The 27288-nt window shown below is 37.8% G+C and overlaps 1 protein-coding gene across 1 annotated transcript; it reads left to right on the plus strand.

Moving 5' to 3' along the window:
• The first annotated feature begins 36 nt into the window (after positions 1–36).
• On the plus strand, positions 37–26937 carry LOC128058729 (protein adenylyltransferase SelO-like). The gene is made up of 19 exons (XM_052651214.1): positions 37–546; positions 3661–3779; positions 4407–4535; positions 6126–6190; positions 6278–6334; positions 6430–6528; positions 7145–7212; positions 8115–8202; positions 10850–10919; positions 11660–11732; positions 13195–13278; positions 14064–14193; positions 15184–15228; positions 15329–15410; positions 15516–15608; positions 18733–18812; positions 19842–19885; positions 24009–24088; positions 26815–26937. The coding sequence occupies exons 1-19, from the start codon at positions 240–242 to the stop codon at positions 26935–26937; spliced, it is 1836 nt and encodes a 611-aa protein (XP_052507174.1). The 5' UTR covers positions 37–239.
• The last annotated feature ends 351 nt before the right edge of the window (positions 26938–27288 follow it).

The following is a 27288-nucleotide window of genomic DNA, read 5'->3' on the forward strand; positions in this document are numbered from 1 at the left end:
TAGCACGCCTCGCCCCTTTGCTCTTCTGATGGAGGACGTTCTAGCTGGAGAGCTGGAGGAGCGGCCACAAAGGTTACTCCGCGACGGCTGGACCCTTCGTACCTCCGCCGGCCGCCAGGCCGGGGGAAGCCAGCGGGACCTTCCTCCTGGGAAGCGGCCTCTCCCGACCCCGTCCAGCTCGTGCCTCCGGCAGTCACCGCCACAATCTACCCCTGGCGGAAACCAGCTGTCACCTAGAAATGCTACAGGGCGCCCGACAAACAGTCCTTAACTTTCCTTCTGCGTTTTTAGGCGGAAATAGGACGCAGAGGATCGAGTTCCCGTTTTGCTACCTAATTTGGAGGCTCCAGTTACCGCCGCTGCTTCTCTTGGGCGTCACCTGCCACGCCGTTGTCGGCTCCTTATGGCGACCTAGCTTTCAAGGAAATGCCAGCCTTTTGCACCTTTCCAGGAACAGGTCAAACCCCGAGCAGGGCTATTGTGAAAGAGGAGCCAGACTAGTCTCCTCTCTCGACTTCTGGACTCTCTCCTCTGAAAACCTCATAGGTATAGCGTGGTCTAGTTTGGCGGTCTTGCTCACATCTGGATGTGTGAGTCCCGCGCATGGGTGTACTGAGCTGTGTGGAGTTGTTTCCTATTTGATAATGTTGAAGCTACTTGTAAACAGCCCAGGGGATACTGGAGAACGGACAAGACTGATACCCGAGAAGGGTTAGAAAGTCCTTTCCTTAATCCTATGTCCACATCTATTCTTGTCATGGTACTAACAGGGCGTCTTTGGACTGCAGACCTCCAGGTTCTTCTGTCCATGGAATTCTCCAGGCAAGAATACTGAAGTGGGTAGCCATTCTTTTCTCCTGAGGATCTTCCCCATCCAGGGATCGAACCCAGGTCTCAAGCATAGGCAGATTCCTTACCGTCTGAGCCTTTATAACAGAAGCTGTGATATAATTAATTATTCAACACAAGCACATAAACGCACAAAGCTGATCAGAGACCGTAAGCATCAGGGATACAGAAATAGAAACTTCCTCTGTCCTCAAAAAGAAACAAAAAATAACTCCTGTGTAGACCAGGAAGCAGACAACTGTGATTCTCTGATATTTTTTTCTTGTTCTCACCCATGCATTTTGCACTTAAAAAAACATAAGTACCCATATAGCTGAGCACAGTATTTTTAGATTTATAAGTGTTTCTTCAACTGAATAAAAGAATTAAAAATTTTTAATGTCCATTTTATCCAGGTGTTCCCCCACTCCAGTCTCGAAAATATGTAAAAGATGTGCCAGGTGCTTTAGATTAAGGTTGTTACTATGCACCTGGTGGCTTATCTTGATTTAGGTTTACATATTAAGAAATATCCAACAGGTAGAATTTGCCAAAATAGAGTTGCAGTAAACTCTTGAACTTGTAACAATCCTGTGACTTCAAATAGTGTCATTTGCCCTTTTTTTCTAGATAGGGAGACAGATGTAGAGGAATTAAGTGTCTTGCCCAAGCTCACACAGTTGGTAGAACAGGATTCTGCATGATTCTGTTAAGCGGTTTTCATTGAGACATCCTTTGCCAGATTGAAACAACAACCTGGCTATTCCAAAGATGTAGTAATGGCAAGGCTCAGTAGGGAAAACAGCTGAAATTAGTCAAGGCTGCCAACACTATAACTAAACTTCTGATGAACAATAACCCACCAACTGGACACCCAAAGAATACAAAGTAGTTCTTTTGACCCCACTAAGTCAAGCATGAGTCTAGGAAGTTAACACACTGGTTTATGCCCAGCAATTAACTGCCAAAGAACAGACTAGTTTTGTGCAGTCTTTTTCACTACCCTTAAGAGAAACAACTAGCAATACTGATAAAAATGGAATAAATGGATTGCTAAAAACATTTTCAAAGTTATCCTGATATTGCAGAATTGGCTACATTTCCATCATGAAGATACTGTTCATAACACTAGGTAGGACTAGGTTTTACAGCCAAGGAAGGATTATACATATATATGTATTAACCATATCTTGTTTCATAGTACTGCATAGAAGTACCTCATTTTGAGGTTATTCAATAACTGATAAAATTATCAATATAACTGATAAGAACATTTAGTGAGAGAAGCAGTTCAAACATGGTTGCACTGAAAGGTTAGCCATTTTTCTGCATTTCATATTCCAAGGCCCCACTGAATTCTGAAGAATTGAAACGATACCGTTACTTCTGTTACCAATTTCTCCTAAACGTTAAGATAAAGAGTTAGCATATATTTGGAATTTTTGCTGGGGTCTTGGTCTCTGACTGATGAGTTGGCTAAATGTAACAAGGGTGAGGACTGATTGCCTGTGAAAGTCTTTTTTGTTCCATGGTCAGTGACCACAGGTATTAGCTGATGAACTACCTTGCCAAAGTATGAGTCCATCAGTACAAAATCATAGCTATCAGTTAAACGTCGTATACTTGTTGTATAGCACCGTAAAAGAAAATGCCTTTATTATATAATTTAGTCTGTTTCCACACAGTGGCTCTCCTAGAGAGAAGAAAACAAGCTATTGGATCATCTACTACCCCTGGAGAAGGAAATGGCAACCCACTCCAGTACTCTTCCCTAGAAAATCCCACGGACGGAGGAACCTGGTTTCCATGGGGTCGCAAAGAGTCAGACACCACTGAGCAACTTCACTTTCACTTTTTACTTTCACTACTAATCAGAGGTTTTGTTGGTGGATAATTCCCCATGATGTTGCCTTATTCGCCATGTACTTAGGGAAAACTATGAAGACCTAAATCTGACCCACATTTGCCTGTTTTTTACTCCCATGGAGGAGATATGAGAATTCTCTTGTTTCTATTATAACTGATATTTAGTTCACCTAGGCTTGGGTGGAATAAATAGGAATTATTGCAAACAGTTTAGCAAATCAACCTGTTGCCACCTTTCTCCACAGATTCAAAATGATCATTTTCATTATACAAGGACCTCTTACATTACTTTTTCTGTGCTTTTGGCGTCCCATTGATTTTTGCATCTATTTTGGGGATAGCAATATTTTTATAAGTTTTAAAATGATAAGGAAGCTCCTATCTCTCTTATTTTAAAAAAAGTCTTTATTTTCCTATATTTACCCTTTGTTCAAAAAAGAAATTCTACTGGATTTTGATTGGATTTCCATTATGTTTGGTAAATAATTTAGTGTCAGTGGTAACTTGATAATATCTTTATCCAGAAACATAGATTTTTGTGTTTCTTATATCTTTTAGTAATACACCTAGTCCTCTTTTACATTTTTGTTTTAATTGCTTTAGATTAGGAGAACATTAAGGTTTTAAGAATTATACTTAAAAGTAAACATGTTCAAAGCTCTCCTTTTTCCTTTACAGCTTTTAAACTATGTACTTCAGTATATGGACCTTATGAAACATATCTCTTTAGAGGCAATTGTTAAATTTCTAGCATTGTGAACAGGCATGTATCAAATGTTTTGAAGTTTCTCACTGAGATTGGAATCAGAAAATGGTTGAAAATAATGGGATAGCTTTAAATAGCAAAGTGTGAACAAAATAGTAGTTCAAGTCGATTTTCTTGAAGAACTGTAGCCTTTCTAAGGATTATTAATGCTGTATATGCAACAAATGAGAACATTAAAAAGGTCTTTTTTTTTTAATCAGGTGTGTTGCCAACTGATCCTGTTAAAGAAAATTATGTGCGTAAAGTGAAAAACTGTGTTTTTTCAGTTGCCTTCCCCACTCCTTTCCAATCAAGAGTACGTCTTGTAGCAGTTTCAAAGGTTAGGCTTTACTTTTTCCACAACACAAATACTTAACTCACTATAATTTTGTCTAAAAATTAGTAACATATTTTGGAGTTAACTTGTTAGTCTATTGATAAATGATTTGTGTTTAAACTTTATAACTTGGAGAATGTCATTCTTAGAAATCACTTTTGAATAATTATTCCTGGGACTGGTACTCAGTTTCATTTTAAAATTATCTTACAAGGAAAAAACACTTTTGTGGGGAAAAAAAAAGAGGTAAATGAGTTAAATTCTTAGAAAGGGGCTCTAATAACAAATTCTAAATTGTTCTCTCAAGATATAAATGAATTTGAGATAAAAAAAATAGGACATTTACTTTTTTCTACTTCCTTGAAATAATATGTGCTAGGAAGAATATTATTTTACCATGCATAATAAATCCACAAAAATTGTAGAACTATCTAATAGGACTAATTTTCCCAAGTAGCATAAATAATCCTAGAAAGTATGGTACATCTCTTCTGGGAAGATACTAATCTAATTTTGTAAGAAGTTTATTCTTTTAATTTTCCTTCTTCCATAAAGTTTATTTTCTCAAAAACTATTAAAGGATTACTTAAGTTTGCAAGAAGTTCTTTTTTTTTTTTTCCCCTGCCTCAGGAAGTGCTAGAAGATATTTTGGACCTTGATTTATCTGTCTCAGAAACAGATGATTTCATCCAGCTTGTAAGTGGTGGAAAGATAGTATTTGGATCCATTCCATTGGCTCACAGATATGGCGGCCACCAGGTAAGAATAGTACCAGGACTCTCCTGGTGGTCCAGTGGCTAAAACTCAGCACTCCCAATGCAGGGGGCCCGGGTTCCAAGCCTTCTCAGGGAACTAGATCCCACACGCCACAACTAAAAGATTCTGCATGCCACAACACATTGAATATCCCGAGTGCCTAAGACCTGGCACAGCCAAATTAATTAATTAATTTAAAAAATAGCACCAGTATCACTTCCTTATGCAAATATAAGCAGCTGGTGGAAATGCTATCCCATAACAGAAGTGTGTGCCTGCTAAGTTACTTCAGTCGTGTCTGACTCTCTGTGACCCCATGAACTATAGCCCATCAGGCTTCTCCGTCCATGGGATTCTCCCAGCAAGAACACTGGACTAGGATGCCATTTCCTTCTCCTTGCATTAATTTCTCTAATATTAGTATATTGAAACTTCACCAAGATGTTTCTAGAGGAATGTGTCATGAAATGTTTATATGGATTAGCTGATGTGATTTCCTAAGTTTCTCTGATGCAACTGAGGAAACTGAGGCAGCACAATATAATAGCTCTGTGAATTACTGCAAAAACACTCATTCTGTGGAGTTCTTGGCAAGAGATTTCAGCAAAGTCAGTTCACATGATGCATCAGTATAAAAGCCTCAGAAGGACAAATAGAAGACACTTTTGCCAGAATAGCTGTAAAGCAAAGTTTTAGAACTGCTTTTAACAGAAGCTAGTAGAAATTAAATCGGGATTAATTGGGGATGTTGTACATACAAAAGCAATTAGAAATAAAGCAAAGATGTTGCTTTATATCTAATGTTGTCTTCTAAAGTAAAGCAAGGTGTTGAAGCAAATTCAAGGTGTGGAATCTGACTGATTTTTTTTTTTTTAAAAAGGAGGAAACAGAACCAACTGTTGAAATTGCTGTGACTTTCTTGTGAGTTTGAGAAAATAGAGTGATCTTTACCTTAGCAAGTAACCATTAGCAATAATAATAATTACCATCTTTTTAGCACTTGGTGCATTGGACATAGTGCATTTTTCATATATTAACATTCATTCTTACAACAATCTGGAAAGGGTTTTCCCATTTTATGTAAGTGAAAAGTCAGTCTCACTGAGATTAAGTTACTCAAACAAATTTCCACAGCTAGTAAGTGGCATAGCTGGGAGTTGAACAACCGCAAACAAATCTTAATGCAAAAGTCTGGAAACAGTTAATCATGTCCATTCAAAATCAGTTTTTTCCAGGTACAGTATGTTCCTGGTTTTATATTGTATATGTATAGTACAGGTAAATTTTCTACTGACAATTGTTCCTAGTTTATGTTCTGGAATTAAATAGGTCAGTTGTCAGTATTCTACCAAACAAGCTTGAGCTCAGCTATAAAATGACAAAGAAATTAATTATATGTCTTAAATTTATCATTTTAAAATGAATTTGACTTATGGATTGAATTTTATTTTCACCTTTATTCAGGTTGTTGATTATTATAATCTTAAAAATGCACTGTTCCAGTATCATTTGACAAAGTAACTTTGAATATAAGATTACAGTAAACACTTTAAAGTTTAATAAACATGAATAATTTTCTCTTTTCCCTTTTAGTTTGGGATATGGGCAGATCAACTTGGGGATGGAAGAGCCCATCTTATTGGAATTTACATGAACAGGTACTGCATGTTTTCTTGTAAAATAGCTTTTCTGCTAAATATTAACACAAATCTTCTAATATTTAGTTGTTGTTTTTTTTCCCTAAGGCAAGGTGAAAAATGGGAGCTCCAATTAAAAGGCTCGGGAAAGACTCCATACTCCCGGTACATTTTTTTTTTTTTTAATTTTAGTCATCTAAGTAAAAATTAATGTTATCTGAATTATAACTGAAAATCTTTTTTTATCGTTTTACCCGTAGAAATGGCGATGGCAGAGCCATCCTTCGTTCCTCTGTGAGAGAATTTCTGTGTAGTGAAGCTCTGCATTATCTTGGAATTCCCACCAGCAGAGCTGCAAGGTAATTCCTTTCCTGTAAGCTAACTTTCAGGACTGCGTCACATTAGCTTCAGAAACACATCAATGAAGTGAGCAGATAAACCCCCAAGAGCGTGACTTCTCATTATTTCTTACAGTTTTCAGTTCAGTTCAGACGGTCAGTCGTGTCTGACTCTTTGTGACCCCATGGACTGCAGCACACCAGGCTTCCTTGTCCATCACCAACTCCCAGAGCTTGCTCAAACTCATGTCCATTGAGTTGGTGATTCCATCCAACGATCTCATCCTCTGTCACCCCTGTCTCCTCCTGCCTTCAACCTTTCCCAGCATCAGGGTCTTTTCCAATGAGTCAGCTCTCCGCATCAGGTGGCCAAAGTATTGGAGCTTCAGCTTCAGCATCAGTCCTTCCAATATTCAGGACTGATTTCCTTTAGGATGGACTGGTTGGATCTCCTTACAGTACAGGGGACTCTCAAGAGTCTTCTCCAACATCACAGTTCAAAGGGATCAATTCTTCAGTGCTCAGCTTTCTTTATGGCCCAGCTCTCACATCCATACATAAATAGGTATAGCTTATAACTTCTTGACAGCTTGCTAGCAGTTAAAAGTATAACTTGGATCGTTCTCTTACCTTTCAGTCTGGTTGTGAGTGATGATGTGGTATGGAGAGATCAATTCTACAATGGAAACCTTGTAAAAGAACGAGGTAATTACAGTTCTTAGAATACTAACATAAAATCAGACTAACTTCTTTGGGAATAACAGATATTGGGCATCTCAGCATGGCCTGTGGGGACTTCCCTGATGATTTACTGGTTAAGATTTCGCTTTCCAGTGCAAGGGGTGCAGGTTCAATCCCTAGTCGGGGAGCTAGGATCCCTCATGCCTTGCAGCCAAAAAGCCAAAATATAGAAAGCAATATTGTAACAAATTCAGTAAAGACTTTAAAATACTAAAAAACAAAAGATCAAAAACATGACCTGTGGATTGTCATGATGTAAGTTCAGCATTATGATATTATAGTAGAATATCCTTTCTCATATGCTTATATCACTGAGCCATCCTTTTGAAATAGCAAAACATCTGGGAAGTGAACATGGGAAATTCATGGGCAACCAATGCAAAACATCCTAAGACGTCACAAAGCCAGTGCACCAACATTCATACACTTCCTTCCCAGAAGACGCCCCCCCACCCCCAATTACTCTTACTTCCTGTTTACTTGCGGTAAGTTTGGTTACCTTTCCCCTCAGCTGTTAGTAGGTCAGAAGTAAAAAATCAGAAAGTGCCGCAGAGCAGTAAAAAGAGAAGGAGCGAGGGAAACCTGTCTCTAAATTTCTGGCGAGGGAGGAGACCTGAAAACCAATAATAAACATATTTAACTACTTATAAAGCAGAGCTATTGAGAACAGCTGACAGCCTTACATGCCTTATTAGTTAAAGAAAGAGATAAAAGCCTTGGCCCTTTGTAGGATGTAAATTAATTGTTTTTCTGATAAATTCAATCACTATTTTTTATTAAAATAATTTCATTTTTAAGAAGGGCATGTTCTGCTGTATTTGCACAGTTTAAAATAGTTTATGCTAAAATAAATGTTTCTTTTCCAGGTGCAGTAGTGCTGCGTGTTGCAAAATCCTGGTTTAGAATTGGATCGTTAGAAATTTTGACTCATTATGGTGAACTGGACTTACTAAGGTTAGAAAACCAGTTTTTTGTTTTTTGTTTTTAATGATAGAAGACAGTGGAAAGAAATGCTTGTTTATGTGCTGTGAAGTTAAAATATTTTTGGTTTTCTTGTAAGACCTCAAATTTCAATTTATAAATATTTTTAACATCTGTTAGATATGTTGTGTGTCTGCCACCATGTGGGTTTCTAGGAGGCTGGAAAAGATGTGTTTCGATTCAGTAGACTCTCTTCTCAAGGAGTGTTTTTATCTAGTATGAAGCCCAGTGGGAACTGAGGGCCTCTGTGCCACCCAGACACCAGGCAGAAGCAACTCAATCTCCTGAATTCTGCAGCCTCACGAGGTTCCAGAGCTCTCCTCCAACATCTGGGGTTCCCAGGATGAGTGCTCTGGTTCATGTGTCTTCTTTCCTGGACTCCAGTTTTGACATGTGTGTGATGCCTGTTTCATACTGGGTTGACCCACTCCCTTCAACAGGGCGAAAGCAAACAAACAGCAGACTGAAACTGCACAAAGCATTTATGAACAAATCTTACCGAAGATTTCTTCAGGTAAGACAGAAGAACAATTCCCTCAAAAGATCAAAAGCTCTTCCCCTTGTGTCACACAGCATAGCTTCCACCAAACTCCAATGTCTTGGGGCCTGCAGAATCAGCACTCACAAAATTCTGTCTTCCTCAAAGCTGACTTAGCAGGATGTTTCTTCAAACAAAAACATTTCCTCCTTTAAGAAGAATTCTGTTTCCATTTGTTAAGATCATACAGTTTTAAAAAGCCACTAGAAATAAATAAGAAAATTCTCTAGGACGAACTAGAATCTTTTGGATCATGAATCCTCATTGTAGTTATCAGCTTGAAAGTGAAAGTGAAAGTCGCTTAGTTGTGTCCAACTCTTTGCAACCCCATGGACTATAGAGTCCATGGACTTCTCCAGGCCAGAATACTGGAGTGGGTAGCCTTTCCCTTCTTCAGGGGATCTTCCCAATCCAAGTACTGAACCCAGGGCTGTTGCATTGCAGGCGGATTCTTTACCAGCTGATCCACAAAGGAAGCCCAAGAATACTGGAGTGGGTAGCCTATCCCCTCTCCAGCGAATTTTCCCAACCCAGAATCGAAAACCAGGGTCTCCTTCATTGCAGGTAAATTCTTTACCAACTGAGCTATCAGGGAAGTTATCAACTTAGTAAGTTTAAGTCCAAATTCCTGGTCCACGAAGAGTATGGGGAGAGAGAAGAGCAGAGAAGTCATCACCGTTGTCATGACTCTTCTCCCAAGTCTCTTTAGCAAGTGTTTACTGGACTCAGTTGTGCTGGAGAAGACTCTTGACAGCCCTTTGGACAGCAAGGAGATCAAACCATATCAATCCTAAAGGAAATCAGTCCTGAATATTCATTGGAAGGACTGAAGCTGAAGCTCCAATACTCTGGCCACCTGATTCAAAGAACTGACTCATTGGAAAAGAACCTGATGCTGGGAAAGATTGAAGGCAAAAGAAGGGGACAGTAGAGGAGGAGATGGTTAGATAGCAGCACTGACTTGGTGAACGTGAATTTGAGCAAACCGCAAGAGACAGTGCAGGACAGGGGAGCCTGGCACGCCTCAGTCCATGGTGTCTCAAGAGTCAGACTAGACTTAGTGACTGAACAGCAACAACGCTGAACTAAGGGTCATCCGAGCTTATTGAGAGAGGAGTCTCCTCTCAAAGGGCGCTGTTTCTAACTTCTCATTTTTCTGGGGGGTGGTCATTCCACTCAGATCTACCAGATCACTGAAACCGTTCCATCTGGTGGTTGCACTTCAGTTAAATTATTTCACTTCTCTCTCTGACATTTGACCTATACTGGTGACCAGTTTATCCTGAAAATGCCCATGTTGGTTACCGCGACCATGTATATATTCCATTTTGTTTCCCAAGGGCCTGAAACAGGTCTCTGATCCACTCTAAATAAACTCTAATCCACTCCTATTGTTTTGAATGGGTTTTAATAATTCCCAAATCATATCTGCCGTCCCCAGACGTTTTTCAGGATTCTCTCTCATCCAACGCAAGAAACTAGTAGTCGACTAAGCAGAGTAGCCAAAGCAGGGAATGGAGCGTGACACACAACTCCAGTATTTTAACTCAAACACTGACCAGCTTCTTTGAAACCTTATTTGTGAAACTTTTACATGACCTTCTACACATAAATAATCATTTCTTGCTCTGATATCTTTGTCCTTTTTATATATTTCAATTCATGGGGTCACAAGGAGTCGGACACGACTAAGCAACTGAACTAACTGACTATGAATCCATGTATTAGACAGTGAGGTCATTATTTCTTTAGATGTTTTTCTCCCCAATAGAATCTATGCTCTTTAATGTCTGGGTTTGGGTTTTGTCATTCTTTTTCCTAGCACTTGGAGATTCTCTTGTTGAACCAATCTGAGTTGCATCATAATAAGATAGCATCTAATATGATCTTAGAAACATATTTCCAGTTGTGATTGGCATTGAGGAAATGTTTCTCTGTGGCTGGGCGTAAAATCTTATTTTATTTTTTAAAACGATAAGCATGCATTCTAATGAATTCATGAATGTCAGGAGTAGACTGAGATGATTGATATTCGATACTGTATTCTGAGGAACACTGATGGCTATCTCCCCTTATCTCTAGGATGTTATTAGACTTCATCATACAGGAGTACTTCCCTTTAGTAGATGTCAAGGAACCTAACAGATACGTGGTAAGTTTTTTTTTAAAACAAAGGGCAATACTCTTTTTCTCTATTGGCTGGCCCCCCTCAGTGATTACAACCTAGTGCTTAAAAAACTAAAGTTAAAAAGGGAAACATAGAGCACTTTGAACATGTTGTGAAAGGAAAAGATAATGAACTACCTCGTAAACAAGACTTGGATAAAGAAGTTGTTCTGTTTGAAAGGTATCTAGAAAAAGAGAACAGATGTGACTACATCCTAATTACATATGTTGTTTTTTGTAACTTGGTCACATATATTCTTTTCTCACGTTTGATATATAGATATTTCTATAGTAGTGGTTGTAAAAAAAAATACATACATCATAAGCAAATGCAATTTTCTATTCTTATGGAAATTTTTTGATCTGCATAACCTTTTTAACAGCCACAGAGAAAGAAATTCCATTATTTTTCTTGGTGACTTATTTCAAAGTTTAATAACTCATTGTGTTTGCATTTAACTCCTTTGTGCTGAATTCTAATGTTTTTCCTTTTCTTACTGTGCATGGAGAAAATCTGGTCATAATACTGTGCCTGCCCCTTTTATATGTTATTTCGAGGTCAATAATTCTATGTTCTTCCATTGTTTTCTTAACACGTACTAATTTCCATCCCTTTAATCATCTTTTGGCCCACCTTTGAGGGGATCTTCCCATGCTGGAAACAGAAAGATCCTAAAAGCATATACACTACCGAGAAATCTGAAAATCTTCTAAATTTTATTTTAGGATTTTTTTTCTATTGTGGTGTTTGAGACGGCACAGCTCATTGCCTTGTGGATGTCTGTTGGTTTTGCTCATGGTAAGTTATCTACTGATGTTTCAGTCTTCTGATAAGAAAGTAGAATTAATATGTTAAAGCCAGAAGACTTCTTTTTTGTATGTATTTTAAAATATTCCCACCAGTGAGCAGAAATAACATTTATAATATATGAATTTGTTTTTAGCAAAAGAGAAACAATTCTCTCATGTTTAAAATGATTTTGAATGGAACAGATACACAAAATAGAATAAGCATCTTTGCTTTGATGGGGGTGTTGTTACCTGTAAAGCTGTTTAACCTTGTGAGTATATATTACATTAGGTCTTTTAAAAGCTTTTTAAAAAAAAATCTTAATCGTAAAAGCACTATCTGCTTATGGTAAAGAATTTAAAATATACAGAAGTGCCTGTGAGTTCTGTCTTCCAGGATATTCTTGATCTTCCAGGATCATTAATAACGATTTCATCTCAATTCTTCTAGACTTTTTTTGGATGGTATTCATACATCTATAAAAACAGGGCTGGCTTGTGTGTGTTGTAAGCCATTCACTGTGTGAGGTTACACTGGAAGGAATATCTGCCTGAACTGAGAATACTGAAAAGCAAATCATATATATACTAAGATCTCTGGCTAAATACCAAAGAGGGTCCTCACGTTGCAAAACCTCTTGAACTCTGCCTTAATTACATACTCACTATGTCTCACTTGGGATGGGTTGGGGCGGTGAGCAGAGAGGTGTTTCAGAGTTTTTGCTTTTACAAACTGTGCTGCAGTGACCACCGTGCAGCTGTATTTGAAGGTGAGTTTCTGAGGATAAACTCCTAAAAGTGGAATGGCTGGATTAGAGAGTGTATATATACTGAACATTTTGACAAGCTGAGTCATCCTGCTCTGAAAAAGGGTGAAACCGTCTACCCTGGACACTGCTGCCACCATGTCCAATTCTCCTACGTTAGGCTGGTGTATACACGCCCAGCCTCCCTCCTTCCCCACACTCTGCCATGACCCCCTCCCCTAGGAGGTCACACTCCCTCCCCACTCTGCTGGTGGTCTGCAGCTAAGGACTGTTAGTTATGGGGTATATGGATATGTACCAATATGGATATTTTTCCCTTTCCCCCACTCTCACAACCTTTGAAAGTTAATGTTACTTCTTTAGTAGTCTCAGTTGCATTCTAAACTACATATATTTTCAAATAAATGCTAGAAATTCAGGACAAATGAGAGGAACTTTTATTTCTTGCCGCTTTTGTTCTTGTAGTATTTGAAATCTTTGGGGAGGGGAAGTATACAACAAAAGGCTAAATTTAATTTTAAAATACAGTTTTAATATATATTAAGCTACTTGACTTCACCAGTTAAACTTTCAACTGATAAACTAATTTTGTTTCATTTCTAAAAGAAATGCATCTTCATGACCTTTCCTATTCTATATAGTTTTATACAGTTAAAAATGCTTTATTATTTTATTATCATGCTTTTGGCATTTTGTTGTTGTTAGGCGTTTGTAATACTGATAACTTCAGTTTGTTATCCATTACAATTGACTATGGTCCATTTGGTTTTATGGAGGCCTATAATCCAGGTATGTATGATTTATATGTATATTCTTTATTTCACTAAAGAAAAAATATCACTGGTTTATTTTAGATAAATCATTATGGCTAACACAGTGCTGAGGTAGTAGAAAGAATTGGGTTCATTGATTAAACAGTTGTGTTATGTGCTATTCAATCTTCCAGGTGCCACAGGGAGATAATATTGAGTCCTCAGAGATGGGAATTCCCATCCATGGGTGGTCCAGAGATTAGGACTCCGAGCTTTCACTGCCAAGGGCACAGGTTCAATCCCTGGTCTGGGAACTAAGATCCTGCAAGCCCCTAGGAGTGGCAAAAACACAAAACAGAAGGCCAAAAAATTACTTATTAACAGAAGATGCCATGAAGGGAGGAAGGGCCTTTGTTGTCAGACAGACATGAGTCTGAGCTCTGGCATCTGATCGATCCTTAATCTGTAACTTAACCTCCCCTTTACTAATCTGTTATAGAATCAGGGTGGGGGAACATGCTGTTGAGTTGGAGTGTGAAGTACATGTGATAACCTGGACATTCTTGTAGGTTAGAAACGTGTGCCTCTACTAGGCAAATATTCACATTTTAAAAGGTTTTCATGAGCATGGGTATTAAGTATTTACGTTACTCTTGAGTTAAATGTTTAAATGTCAGAAATGTTTTTATCTAATAAATATAAATTCATTAAGTTTAAATGTAAACTTAAAAATGAAGAAAGAACTATTATAGTTGTCATCATTGTAAACTCATTGTCATCATTGTAACAATGTCATCATTGTTGTATTTTTGTTCTAAACAGATTTTGTACCAAACACATCTGATGATGAAAGAAGATATAAAATAGGAAATCAGGCCAATATTAGGATGTTTAATTTAAACAAGTTGTTACAAGCGATAAACCCATTATTGAATCCTAGGCAAAAGCAGCTGTGAGTAAATCTAAAAACTACTAATTAAATCAGTGTGAAAATATATCTGTATAGTGATCACCTTTTTAAAACCAAGAAACATTTTAAAAACAATCTTTAATATTTAATAATGAAGGCTTCCAAACTATATATATATGTTTATATATATATATATTTTGGGGGAGGGTACAGTGTTGGCCTTTTTCCATAGTATAAGGATAAAGTGTTCTCCTATTTATTGTTTTTTCAGTGTTGTGAAATCATAGTTTATTTCTTCTTTGATCCAAAGGTTATTTATTACTGTTTTTCTGAATTTCTGAGTAGTCGGGCTTCTTATGTAACAGACATATATAGGCTATTCACGTTGCTTATAATAATTGATATATTTTATTCCTTCTGTTTTACGTTGTGCATTATCTTTGGCTTTCCCCTACTTTCCTTACCTTTTAATGATTTGAGCAACTCACTCACTCCTCCCCCACCCACCCCCTCTGATTTGGAAATTACTACATTTCCCACCCCCCACAGTTACCTTCCTTCTCTGCCACTTTCTCTACTGTTAAAAGAGAACAAGTTTTTCAGATATTTTCCCTCACTAGACGTCTATTTGCACATTTTCCCCTCCATCCCATTCAGGCAAATAAAATGTCATCGTACTGGGTGAGGTATCTAATGCATTGTTTGGGTCTAAGATAAGTTTTAAAATACACCAAATTCTTTTGATACTATGGAGACATATTAACATTTATCCTCTAAGCTAACTGTATATAGTGATATTTCAGGAGTGACATGATTTGACCTGTACTGTCTTCAAATCTTTGAGACAGTAAATTTATATGGACAATTTTCTCTAAGATATGATATATAATTAAATCACTAAAATAGAATCAGTAAACTTAATCGAACACTATTTAATATATGAGAAGGTTCACTTTGTTCACATAAAATGTAATTCAAGAATGTGAATATTAAATTAAGGTTTACCTATGCTCTCTTTTTTTCTCCCTACAGTGCCACTCAGATTCTTAAGGAGTATCCCGTTCTTTATTATACAAGGTTTGTTTGTTTGAACACATATTAAAGCATCCTGCTTGGTTTGAGGGCAATTCTTAAAATAGTGAGAATTTTAATAACGAATTGGCATTTTTCCTTTTAGATTTAGAGAACTGTTCAAAGCCAAATTGGGATTACTTGGAAAAAGCGAGGGTGATGATGATTTAATTGCATTTCTCTTACATGTGAGTTTATTATCGTTTTATCTTTTTTTCCTGATTAACATTTGACTGAATACACTGTATATTCTTGGAATGACTGAGATTGCTAAATGTAATTATTTTCATTAGCTCATGGAAAAGACAGAAGCTGACTTTACCATGACATTTCGGCAGCTCAGTGAGATCACTCAAAGCCAATTACAGGAACTAGTCATTCCTCAGGTATTTATTCACACTTTTTGGCTTTTTTCTTCACTCACTTTTCTTTAACAGGTTTGTTAAGGCATAATTTACATACCCTAAAATTCCACTCATTTTAAGTGTACAATTCAATGATTTTTAAATAATGTGCAGATTTTTGCAGCTATGCCACAGTTCAAATTTAGACCAATTCCATCACTCTAAAAGATCCTTTGTGCCCATTTGCAGTGAATCCCTTTCTTCTGCTTCTGTCCTCAAGCAACTACTAATCTTCTTTCTGTCTCTTAAGATTTCCCTTTCTAGACATTCTCTGTAAATGGAATCATATGATATGTAGACTTTAGTATCTGGCTTCTTCATTTAGCATATTTTTGAAGTTCACCCATGTCGTAACCTGTATCAGTGGTTCTTTCCTCTTTATTACTTTTAAGATCTCTTAAGTGGATCTTAAAATATTATTTCCTGTTTATTACTTTATAACTCCCTTATAAGGATAGACCACGTTCTGTTTATCCAGTTACTAGTTGATGGACATTTGGATCATTTCCATTTTCTGGCTATTGTGAATAAATACTGCTGTGAACATTCATATACAAGTTTTTGTGTGAACATGTTTTCATTTCTCTTGGGTATATATGAGGAGTAGAAGTGCTGGGTTGTTTAGTAAATGTATGTTTAATTTTTAAAGAAACTACTGAACTGTTAATCAAAGTGGCTGTTCTTAATTTAGTTTTAAGAATATGTGTCATGTTTTTATTTCAATACTAATCCATTGTGTTTATGGAATAATATGGATATTAATCAGAAGTAATGCTCAAAATTCTCAAGCAAGGCTTCAACAGTATGTGAACCAAGAACTTCCAGATGTTCAAGCTAGATTTAGAAAAGACAGAGGAACCAGAGATCAGATTGCCAATATCTGCTGGATCATTGAAAAAGCAAGAGAGTTCCAAAAAAACATTTACTTCTGCTTTGTTGACTATGCCAAAGCCTTTGACTGTGTGGATCACAACAAACTAAAAAATTCTGAAAGAGATGGGAATACCAGACCACCTGACCTGCCTCCTGGGAAATCTGTATGCAGGTCAAGAAGCAACAGTTAGAACTGGACACGGAACAACAGACTGGTTCCAAATGGAAAAGGAGTATGTCAAGGCTGTATATTGTCACCCTGCTTATTTAACTTATATGCAGAGTACAGCATGAGAAACGCCAGGCTGGATGAAGCACAAGCTGGAATCAAGATTGCCAGGGGAAATATCAGTAACCTCAGATATGCAGATGACACCACCCTTATGGCAGAAAGTGAAGAGGAACTAAAGAGCCTCTTGATGAAAGTGAAAGAGGAGAGTGAAAAAGTTGGCTTAAAGCTCAACATTCAGAAAACGAAGATCGTGGCATCTGGTCCCATCACTTCATGGCAAATAGATGGGGGAACAATGGAAACAGTGACAGACTTTATCTTTTTGGGCTCCAAAATCACTGTAGATGGTGACTGTAGCCATGAAATTAAAAGACACTTACTCCTTGGAAGAAAAGTTATGACCAACCTAGATAGCATATTCAAAAGCAGAGACTACTTTGCCAACAAAGTTCCATCTAGTCAAGGCTATGGTTTTTCCAGTGGTCATGTATGGATGTGAGAGTTGGACTGTGAAGAAAGCTGAGCGCTGAAGAATTGATGCTTTTGAACTGTGGTGTTGGAGAAGACTTTTGAGAGTCCCTTGGACTGCTAGGAGATCCAACCAGTCCATCCTAAAGGAGATCAGTCCTGGGTGTTCATTGGAAGGACTGATGTTGAAGCTGAAACGCCAATACTTGGATGCGAAGAACCAACTCATTGGAAAAGACCCTGATGCTGGGAAAGATTAAAGGCAGGAGGAGGAGGGGACGACAGAGGATGAGATGGTTGGATGGCATCACCCGAATGATGGACATGAGTTTGAGTAAACTCTGGGAGTTTGGTGATGGACAGGGAAGCCTGGCATCTTGCTATCCATGGGGTCGCAAAGAGTCGGACACAACTGAGCAACTGAACTGAACTGAACTAACCAGAAGACTCCTACTTATTATAGATTTTTATAAATATAGATCTATATATATAGGGTATGAATCTTTTATATTCATTGTTTTTATTATTTTCAGATAAAAACATAGCCATATTTTTAAAAATTTCAGTTTCTTCACTATATTTTATGATCTTTTCTGTTAACTAAAGAAATATATCCATATATATATACACACATAAATTATATATATATATATATATATATAGTTCTCATAGGTGTGGAATAGCCATAAATTATGTTTTTAGGAGTGATTTGAATAAAAGAATGTCTACTTATTCAGCAAAATGTTAACTATTAAGCATCTTGGGTATAATTTTAAAATTAGAAATGATTTGCCTATCAGAACTAATTATCATTTAATGTGTAGAAAACTGAGACAAAGTAATGTTAACGTGATCTGAACAAGTTCTTGACAAGTGTTAATATTTAAATTACTGAATATTGGGAAAATCTAGGAGAGGAGATCATAACGCCTTTATTTATTTTCATAGTTCATTTCTGTGTCTTCTGAATTTGAAACTTTTTCAACCCCGTAACACTTAGCTAGAGCTAATTGCTTATTTCTGTTCCTTTAACCATTATGTATATTTCTATAACACTTCTAAAATGGCACTGAATTATTTGTTTATACATTTTCCTTTTTAAAAGCAGAGGCTATATCTTATTAATTTTTATATCCTTCCCAACTAACATAGTTCCTAGCACATAGCTGACATAATGAATTAATAGATAACTAAATAAAATAGTTACAAATTAAATTTTGAAAATAAATTATAAATTAAGCAAGTTCCCTATTTAAAGGAAGGGTTTTGATAAGTATTCACATGTAATGTCTATTTATAAGAACTCTATATTTTTTTATTTCTCTTAAATCATTCCATGACATGGATTTCCATGAATTAGAATTTGAGTTGAATGTTATATAAAGAAAAGGAAAACACTGTTCCTTTTTACTGTTTCTGCTTGAAATAGAGAACCTTTAAAGAAATCTGGATGTTATAAATTATTAATATTGGAACATACAATTTAAGGAAATAGAGTTAAAATAAGCAGTCTATTACTGTATTTTCTTCTAGGAATTCTGGGCACTGAAAATGATCTCAAAGCACAAACTCTCTCCTGCCTGGGTGTCCCAGTACCTTTCGAGACTAAAGAGGTAGAGTAACCTGATCTTCTTGAAAGAGCATGTAATGTGTTACTTTAGCATCATCAGCCCATCAGACTCCTCACTTCCTTTCCATTTTCCAACATGTCCTTCTGACTCCCCAGAAGGCTGCTCTGCATGAGGCATGTACGCTAACATCTCACCCACACAGAGAGCACCCTTCTGTTCACCTCAACTCTGTTAACACCGCCCAAGGACCCACCCCCTCAAAGCCTGAAACTCTGGAGAGAGAGAGAGCGCCCCAGGCTTTCATCCAGTGTCTGTTAACTGTCCTCACATCCTATACAACTGTCGAAAGTTACTGCCTTCATACCCGTCACAGTGAATCGGAAGCAACAAACAGGAAAGAGTGTGAAGTTGTAGGTGGGACACGAAACAGCTGAAGAGGGAGATCACAGCATGCACAGGGGCAAAGAGCCTTTCACAGTTTAATGACAGCTGAGGGTTTTCATAAAGCTGACCGTGAGTAACAAAGAACAAGTTATTTTCAGAAAACTGTATTTAAGATAAAAATAGGTGCCAGGGAGTTTAAATTCTTTTTTTAAGACAAAATTATTTTTTTCAATTGGTAAAAATAAAACTTTTGGGTTTATCTCAAATAACTAAATGGGCTTCCCTGGTGGCTCACAGAGCAGAAAATTTGTGGGCAATGTGGGAGACCTGGGTTCAGTCCCTGGGTTGGGAAGATCCCCTGGAGAAAGGCATGGCAACCCACTCCAGTATTCTTGCCTGGAGAATCCCACGCACAGAGGAGCCTGGCGGGCTACAAGACCACGGGGTTGCAAAGGGTAGGACACAGCTGAGTGACTAAGCACAGCACAGCACAAATAACTAACTAAGGCATTATTTCATGTATTGTTTAATCAAGCAGTATTTTCTGTCTTCCTTCCAGGTACTGATTCAGTGTAATTAAAACTTTTTCAATATTTGTCTTGTGAAATAATATTCACCCTTTTGGAAAAAAGATATGATTTGGGGAGACAGTGATTAATTCTGTCCTTTGTTTTGTTCATTTTTTAGTAACATCAGTGACTCAGATTCTGAAAGAAGAAAAAGAATGACAGGTAAGTAATCCTTTTGATTTTTTTCATCTTTAAAGATTTTTATATAAAAGTGATAGGTTTTGAAACCTGGAAGTAATTACTTGAGGGAACTAAATTTGTTGGAAAAGAGTCTGATGCCGGGAGGGATTGGGGGCAGGAGGAGAAGGGGACGACAGAGGATGAGATGGCTGGATGGCATCACTGACTCGATGGACGTGAATCTGAGTGAACTCCGGGAGTTGGTGATGGACAGGGAGGCCTGGCGTGCTGCGATTCATGAGGTCGCAGAGTCGGACATGACTGAGCGACTGAACTGAACTGAACTGATAGTAACTTTAGATGAGTATATTTTCATGGAGTTGAAGTGTCAAATAGTAGCCTTTCTGGTTTCAGCAGGTGACTTTTAGTTTGAGTATGATAACCCTGCTTTCAATACATTTGCTGATTGATGTTTAAATAATATGGTCTTCAAAGATGGTGGAGAGACAAGGAAGATGATGTGGTTTATGGCAGAGAGAACATGAGTTTTAGAATCTGACAGATGAATCTCATCTTGCCACTTTTTTTGCTGCATAATATAAAGTTTCAAGGCTCTCAGCTATTTGTAAAGGGGGCATATTTTGTAGGAATGTTGTAATCGTGAGTAATAATATTTGTAAGTTATCTTGTTACAGTGCCTGGGCCTTAATACACATCCACTAAATAATGGAGCTTTCAGTTTACCATGCAACATCATGCTTGGTAAAAGAAATAGACGGAAAAAATGGAAGGTAGTTCTTTCTGCACCGTGGGGTCTAACAGATCAAATAAGTTAAGACAGAAGGACTCAAGTCCTGGAGTTCTCTTGCCTTACTGAGGTCTCTTGAGAGCTAGTAATAAATTGGTATCATCAGGGCGGCTGATCCATGTGGATGAAATAAGGGGCTGCTAATATCCCACGTTAAGTTAATGGATGAGATTGCTTCTTGACTCAGGACATCACTGTAGAAATAAAAGCAAGTGGAGTTTTTACAAGGAAGTGAATAACCTATTTGGGGCTCAGCATGGGTTCAGTTGCCAGCCACTTATGTACATTGATGCAGTCATACAAAATTTATAGGGCAGCTCAATATGGATACTCTCAGCAATTAAGAGAAAAAAAAGAAATTGAAAGAAGAAAATATCATGTCTGACAAGGAGGCCTGGCGTGCTGCGGTTCACAGAGTTGAACACGACTGAGCAACTGAACTGACTTTAGGATTTGGATTTGTTTGGTCATGACAGGATGGATGAGATGGTAAAATGAAAGATATTTAAGTGAATTCAAGGCTGCAGCTTTGAGTAAAAGAAATAATGAGTGCTGAACAGTGTACTCTTCATTTCCACAATGAGCAATGGTCAAGTTCCAGACCAGATTTTAAAAATGTATGGAATTAGGCAGCTCTTCAAAGAATTCTATAAGCAGATCTACAATTTTCTGATTTCAAATAGTTTGCATGTGTAGAATTTGATCCAAGCTACTTCTGTTTGCAGCTGCAAGTCCTAGTGTTTTTTGACAGCATCCCATTGCCAGGTTTCTATAGTGTAGACTTTAAATTGGGTGACTCTACTCCCTCTGCCTAAGCTGACTGCTTCCACAATTTTCCTTGCATGCCAATTTCTTTTTCATCTAAGGACTGTATATATTCATTGTATGTATGTGTTCTTATTTTAAAAGAGTTCTCTATGAATTATTTTTTTTTATGAATTCTTTAAAATTTGGAAAATGCAAATTTGTAGAAAGAATAAAAAGACTCCCATCACTCAAACACAACTGCTATTCACTCTTTGATGCATTTCCTTCTGGTCTGTCTTTTTCTGTATGTATTGATTATGAGAAAATACTGTAGTAATCATATTATGGTATAATTTTAGAGCTTTTTTAACTAAAAATAAACATTTTTCTTACTTCATCCTTTATAATGTAACAGTTTTAGTGACTGCATAACATATCTTTGAAAGGGTGTGTATTGTTTCACTTCAGTTCAGTTCAGTCGCTCAGTCATGTCCGACTCTTTGCAACCCCATGAACCGCAGCACGCCAGGCCTCCCTGTCCATCACCAACTCCCGGAGTCCACCGAAACCCATGTCCGTTGAGTCAGTGATGCCATCCAACCATCTCATCCTCTATTGTCCCCTTCTCCTCCTGCCCTCAATCTTTCCCATAATCAGGGTCTTTTCAAATGAGTCAGCTCTTCACATCAGGTGGCCAAAGTATTGGAGTTTCAGCTTCAACATCAGTCCTACCAATGAACACCCAGGACTGATCTCCTTTAGGATGGACTGGTTGGATCTCCTTACAGTCCAAGGGACTCTCAAGAGTTTTCTCCAACACCACAGTTCAAAAGCATCTATTCTTTGGTGCTCAGCTTTCTTTATAGTCCAACTCTCACATCCATACATGACCACTGGAAAAACCATAGCCTGAACTAGACGGACCTTTGTTGACAAAGTAATATCTCTGCTTTTTAATATGCTATCTAGGTTGGTCATAACTTTCTTTCCAAGGAGTAAGCATCTTTTAATTTCATGGCTGCAGTCACCATCTGCAGTGATTTTGGAGCCCAGAAAAATAAAGTCAGCCACTGTTTCCCCATCTATTTGCCATGAAGTGATGGGACTGGATGCCATGATTTTAGTTTTCTGAATGTTGAGCTTTTTAAGCCAAATTTTTCATTCTCCTCTTTAACTTCTTCACTTTCTGCCATAAGGGTGGTGTCATCTGCATATCTGAGGTTATTGATATTTTTCCCGGCAGTCTTGATTCCAGCTTGTGCTTCATCCAGCCCAGCATTTCTCATGATGTACTGTGCATATAAGTTAAATAAGCAGGGTGACAATATATAGCCTTGATGAACTTCTTTTCCTATTTGGAACCAGTCTGTTGTTCCATGTCCAGTTCTAACTGTTGCTTCCTGACCTGCATACAGGTTTCTTAAGAGGCAGGTCAGGTGGTCTGGTATTCCCATCTCTTTCAGAATTTTCCAGTTTATTGTGATCCACCCAGTCAAAAGGCTTTGGCATAGTCAATAAAGCAGGAATAGATGTTTTTCTGGAACTCTCTTGCTTTTTTGATGATTCAGTGGATGTTGGCAGTTTGTTGTTTCACTTAGTCCCCTACTGATAGGTATTTATGTTGCTTCTCGGAGAAGGCAATGGCAGCCCAGTCCAGTACTCTTGCCTGGAAAATCCTATGGATGGAGGATCCTGGAAGGCTGCAGTCCATGGGGTGGCTGAGGGTCGGACACGACTGAAGTGACTTAGCAGCATCAGCAGCAGCATGTTGCTTCTAATTTTCCATAATATAAATAATGCTTTTGAATGTTTAATAGGATTACTTGGGTCACAGGGAAGTTCTGTTTTAGAAGTTGTATTTTAGATTATCTGTCATGTCTTGGCAGATCTTTAAAACCAAGTTGAAATGGAATTTGTATGTTCTGTCCATTCAAGTAACTCAGAAGAATGCTGGTGAAAATCACAAAATGGTGATATCGGGAGTCCTCTCTGAATTCCTATTATGCCACTGGGGATAAACTTACCTCCTCTCCACCCACTTGATAAATTATTTTGGAAAAGGTTCATCTCAAATAAAGACATAGTTTCTGCAATGTCCCAGTATTATAATACTTTTTAGTATGAAAAATGCATGGTTACTGTAAAAACTATAAACTTACAGAGAGTTTTGCTTGCATGTAACCTGTCCTGTTTGCCTTTGGCAACATCAGCATTACACAGTCTTAGAGTCAGACCTTAATTCTGTTTGAAGATGTTAAAAGCAACAAATTTTTGCCTCTCTTCACGTGGGCTACAGGATGAATTGCTACTTACTCTGCACTGTATAAAATGCTTAGTGAACTGAACATGGTGAAAAACCAAATGGATGAAACACTGAAAAGATAAACCATAATATTGCTCATAATGCTAAACAAAGTTTTTTCTGTGCCACAAGGTCAGAATGCTGTACATTGTTTGTAAACAATCAGAACTGACTGAAGCTGATCATTGCTCTCATTTGGGCCTTCCAGCAAAGTTCTTAAAGGTCATCTCATTTCAGTGGTGATTTCATATGGCCTGTGTGACTTAGTAATCACTGTTCCACGATGCACCTCTCCCTCTTTGTTTAAGCTGTTAATCCTAGATACGTGCTGAAGAACTGGATGGCAGAATCCGCAGTGCAAAAAGCAGAAAGGAACGATTTTTCAGAGGTAAGGTCGTTGACTTTCCTGGACTTATTTTTAAATGTATCATCTTTTAAACAGTTATTTTTTTTTCTTTGCAGACTTACTAAACCACATCATTGCTAGCACTAGCTTCTCAGAATTCTCACTGCCTGGTCTCTTTCTTTTTTTAAAATCAGTGGAGCATTTTCTTGTATTTCAAAATTTATTCTTTAATGTGTTTAAAAATTTAAGTATTCATTTGATATCACATACCTACATTATTTGAACTCCCGAGGATCTGGTTCTGCTATTCACTGTTCACACTGGGGGGTTTTGGATTTTAGTCTCAGAAATCTGGTGAAGCCTGATATGAGCATCTCTCCAAAGGGGGTTAGGTTTTGTTTTCACCAGGCTTCCACGGCTCTAGCAACCTGGGTCCACCGAAATGAGTCTTGACATCCGTGAAGATGAAGGCACCATCTACACTCTTCAGCTTGGATGACTCTCACATATATTAGCAAAATAAGCAAAGGAATACATACAGAGTGTCACCACCCCAATTTCATGTAACACATGTAAAATCATGTTTTTAGGATACATCCATATATAATAAAAGTAACAAAAATGAAGAGAGATGATAACATCACCTTTGGCCGGTGATTGCTTAGCAACAAGGAGGAAGTTTGGGTTAGGGAAGGATACTCAGGGCTTCAGCCATGCGGGAAGCATTTTATTTCTGAAGCTGAGTAGAGGGCACACAGGTGTTGGTTTTTATTACTCTGTGTACCTTCTATGTCTGAAATATTTCCTGTTTAAAAATGCATTACACACAATGTATTTTTTAGAGGAGGAATGGTCCTGGCACTCGTGCTGCCCCTCTTCAGTCCTGCAGGCATTATCGATGATCACGGCCCTCTTCTGTCCCACACGGGTCACAGCCTCAGAATCTTCTTCATCACAGCGTACTGTGTAGTCACCACAACTCACCAGAGCGGGCATGACAGAGAAACTGTTCTTGCCATTTCTAGTGTGGAGCTTGCATTAACTTTTCATTTCAGTAGTTCAGTTAGCCTAACAAAATCCAGGTTTTCATCTTAGAAAATAAAATATTTTAAAGTGTAACCTTCTTAGAGTATTAGGGAAAAACAAAGAGAAAGGAGTTGTCGGTGTTATCTTTAGATAAATCAGTCTAAGCTGAGGAACTAAACAGTGTTTAATAAGGTGTTTTGTTGGCTTGCTTTGCCTTCCTTCCCTCTCTTTTGTTCACTCTCTCTTTTCTCTCTCCTCAAAATTATATTTAAGTAAGGATGCAGTGTCCACCGTGGGAGGGGAGATATCTTCCTAGGTTCAAGTGAACATTCATCTTCCTAAGACTATTACGGGCTGCTCTTGGCCCCACTTGATTCAGAAAGACATAGGACAGAAACACAGCTTACCAGCAGGCACCATCCGGTTCCTCCTTGGCAGTTCTTGCAGGGTCCACACAGGCAGGCAGGGACAGCGTAAGGCACAGGTGCAGGAGGACACGATCCACACTGGGAAGACGCAGGGGTGGCCCTGGCTGGAAAGCTGCGTGTTGCACACAAACCAGTGGCTCCTGTAACAGCTCCACGGGCATAGTTTCCAGTAGCCCCGCAAGAGACCTGCCTCATCCCACAAGTCCTCACACTAAAGGAAGCCCGGCATTCTCTCCGGTGTGTTCACAGTTCTTCCAGGCCAAGTGTTATTTGTCAGTCGTGAGCCATGTTGTATGGTGATACGGTGGACAAACCACTTAGCAGGTTATTAGGGAACAGACCCAGAAAGTTAACCAAGGGTTAAATTCTCATTGCAGGAAAAAGATTTTGTCAAGCCTTTAGACCTATTACCCTTGACACATACCTCTTGTGTTTACCTTTCTGCATCAAACATTTCTTGAGAATCCACTCTCTGCAAGGTGCTGTGGAAAACTATAAAAATATATTCAGGAAGCTTTTAAACTAGCAGGTGAGATTAGATAGGTTTAATACAGGTTATCCATACTTGTTAAATTGAGGTATAGTTGGCATGTAACATTTTGTTTATTTCAGGTATAGAGCCTAATGATCTGATACTTGTGTATTTTGTGAAATGCTTACCACAGTAAGTCTCATTGGCATCCGTCCACATACATAGCTACATTTTTTTTTTCTTGTGATGAGGACTTTTGAGAGCCTTTTTTTGAGATTCTCTTAGCAACTTTCAAATACAGTACAGTATTATTAACTATAGTCACCATACTGTATATCCCCATGACTTAATTATTTTATAACTAAATGAAAATACACATTTCGATCCCAGAATTTATTGTTGAAAGAGGTGAGTTCTTTGATTCCTCAGTTTACATCACAGGGCAAAATTGCAAATGAGGAAGCAGCGTCAGTTGGAATCCATACCCTTGATCTGGAAATAGTGTAAATCACTGACATCCTCTTATTTTTATAAATATTTTAGCAAATTATAATTCTCTTAATGCTGTGAAGGAATTAAGAAATGATGAGGATATATGCATACTCTTCATGACACTGTACATATTCACTCTTCTGTTTTAGCAAAAAACTAGTGCCTAAGGAACTTCCTGTGGAGCACCAGAAATGTTAAGTAGCAGCCATAGTTGAAGTTGTAATGAGACAGAAAATGTTTAAGCAGCTTCATATACATTTAAAATTTACCTAGTTGTTTCGAAAATTTAGAAAATTCATAAGGGGCCTAGTAAGAGAATCTGTATTTATCTAGTTTAAATTGCTTCCCAGGTCCACCTCCTCCAGCAAGTTCTCCGCCATCCTTTCCAGAAGCATTCTGCAGCTGAGAGAGCAGGCTATTCCTCCCCAACTCCTCCCTGGGCCAGAGATCTCAGGGTTAGCTGCTCATCTTAATTTGGGGCAAATCAATTAAGGAATACGTCTGTCATCAAACCCAGGATAGAACAATCTATTTGATAAATTCTTAATGACCACCTACATTTTCTTGACAATACTGGACTCTATAATAATGGTAATGTATAGAAATATTTTTTTTAACCAAATAAACTTGGCCTATTCGCTGGAACATCTTTGTGATCATTTTTGTTTTAATTAATAAATTTAATAAATAATAAACCACCTGAGTTATTCTCAATAACTAAAAAAAACCTTATGACAATCTTTTAATGAATAAGTTTTTTCTAAAACTAGCAACCTAACACCATGTACCTAGAAATTTGGGTTATATCAAATAATATAATTTAA

Source organism: Budorcas taxicolor, chromosome 13 (assembly GCF_023091745.1).
Source record: "Budorcas taxicolor isolate Tak-1 chromosome 13, Takin1.1, whole genome shotgun sequence".
In the NCBI taxonomy this organism is placed as follows: domain Eukaryota; kingdom Metazoa; phylum Chordata; class Mammalia; order Artiodactyla; family Bovidae; genus Budorcas; species Budorcas taxicolor.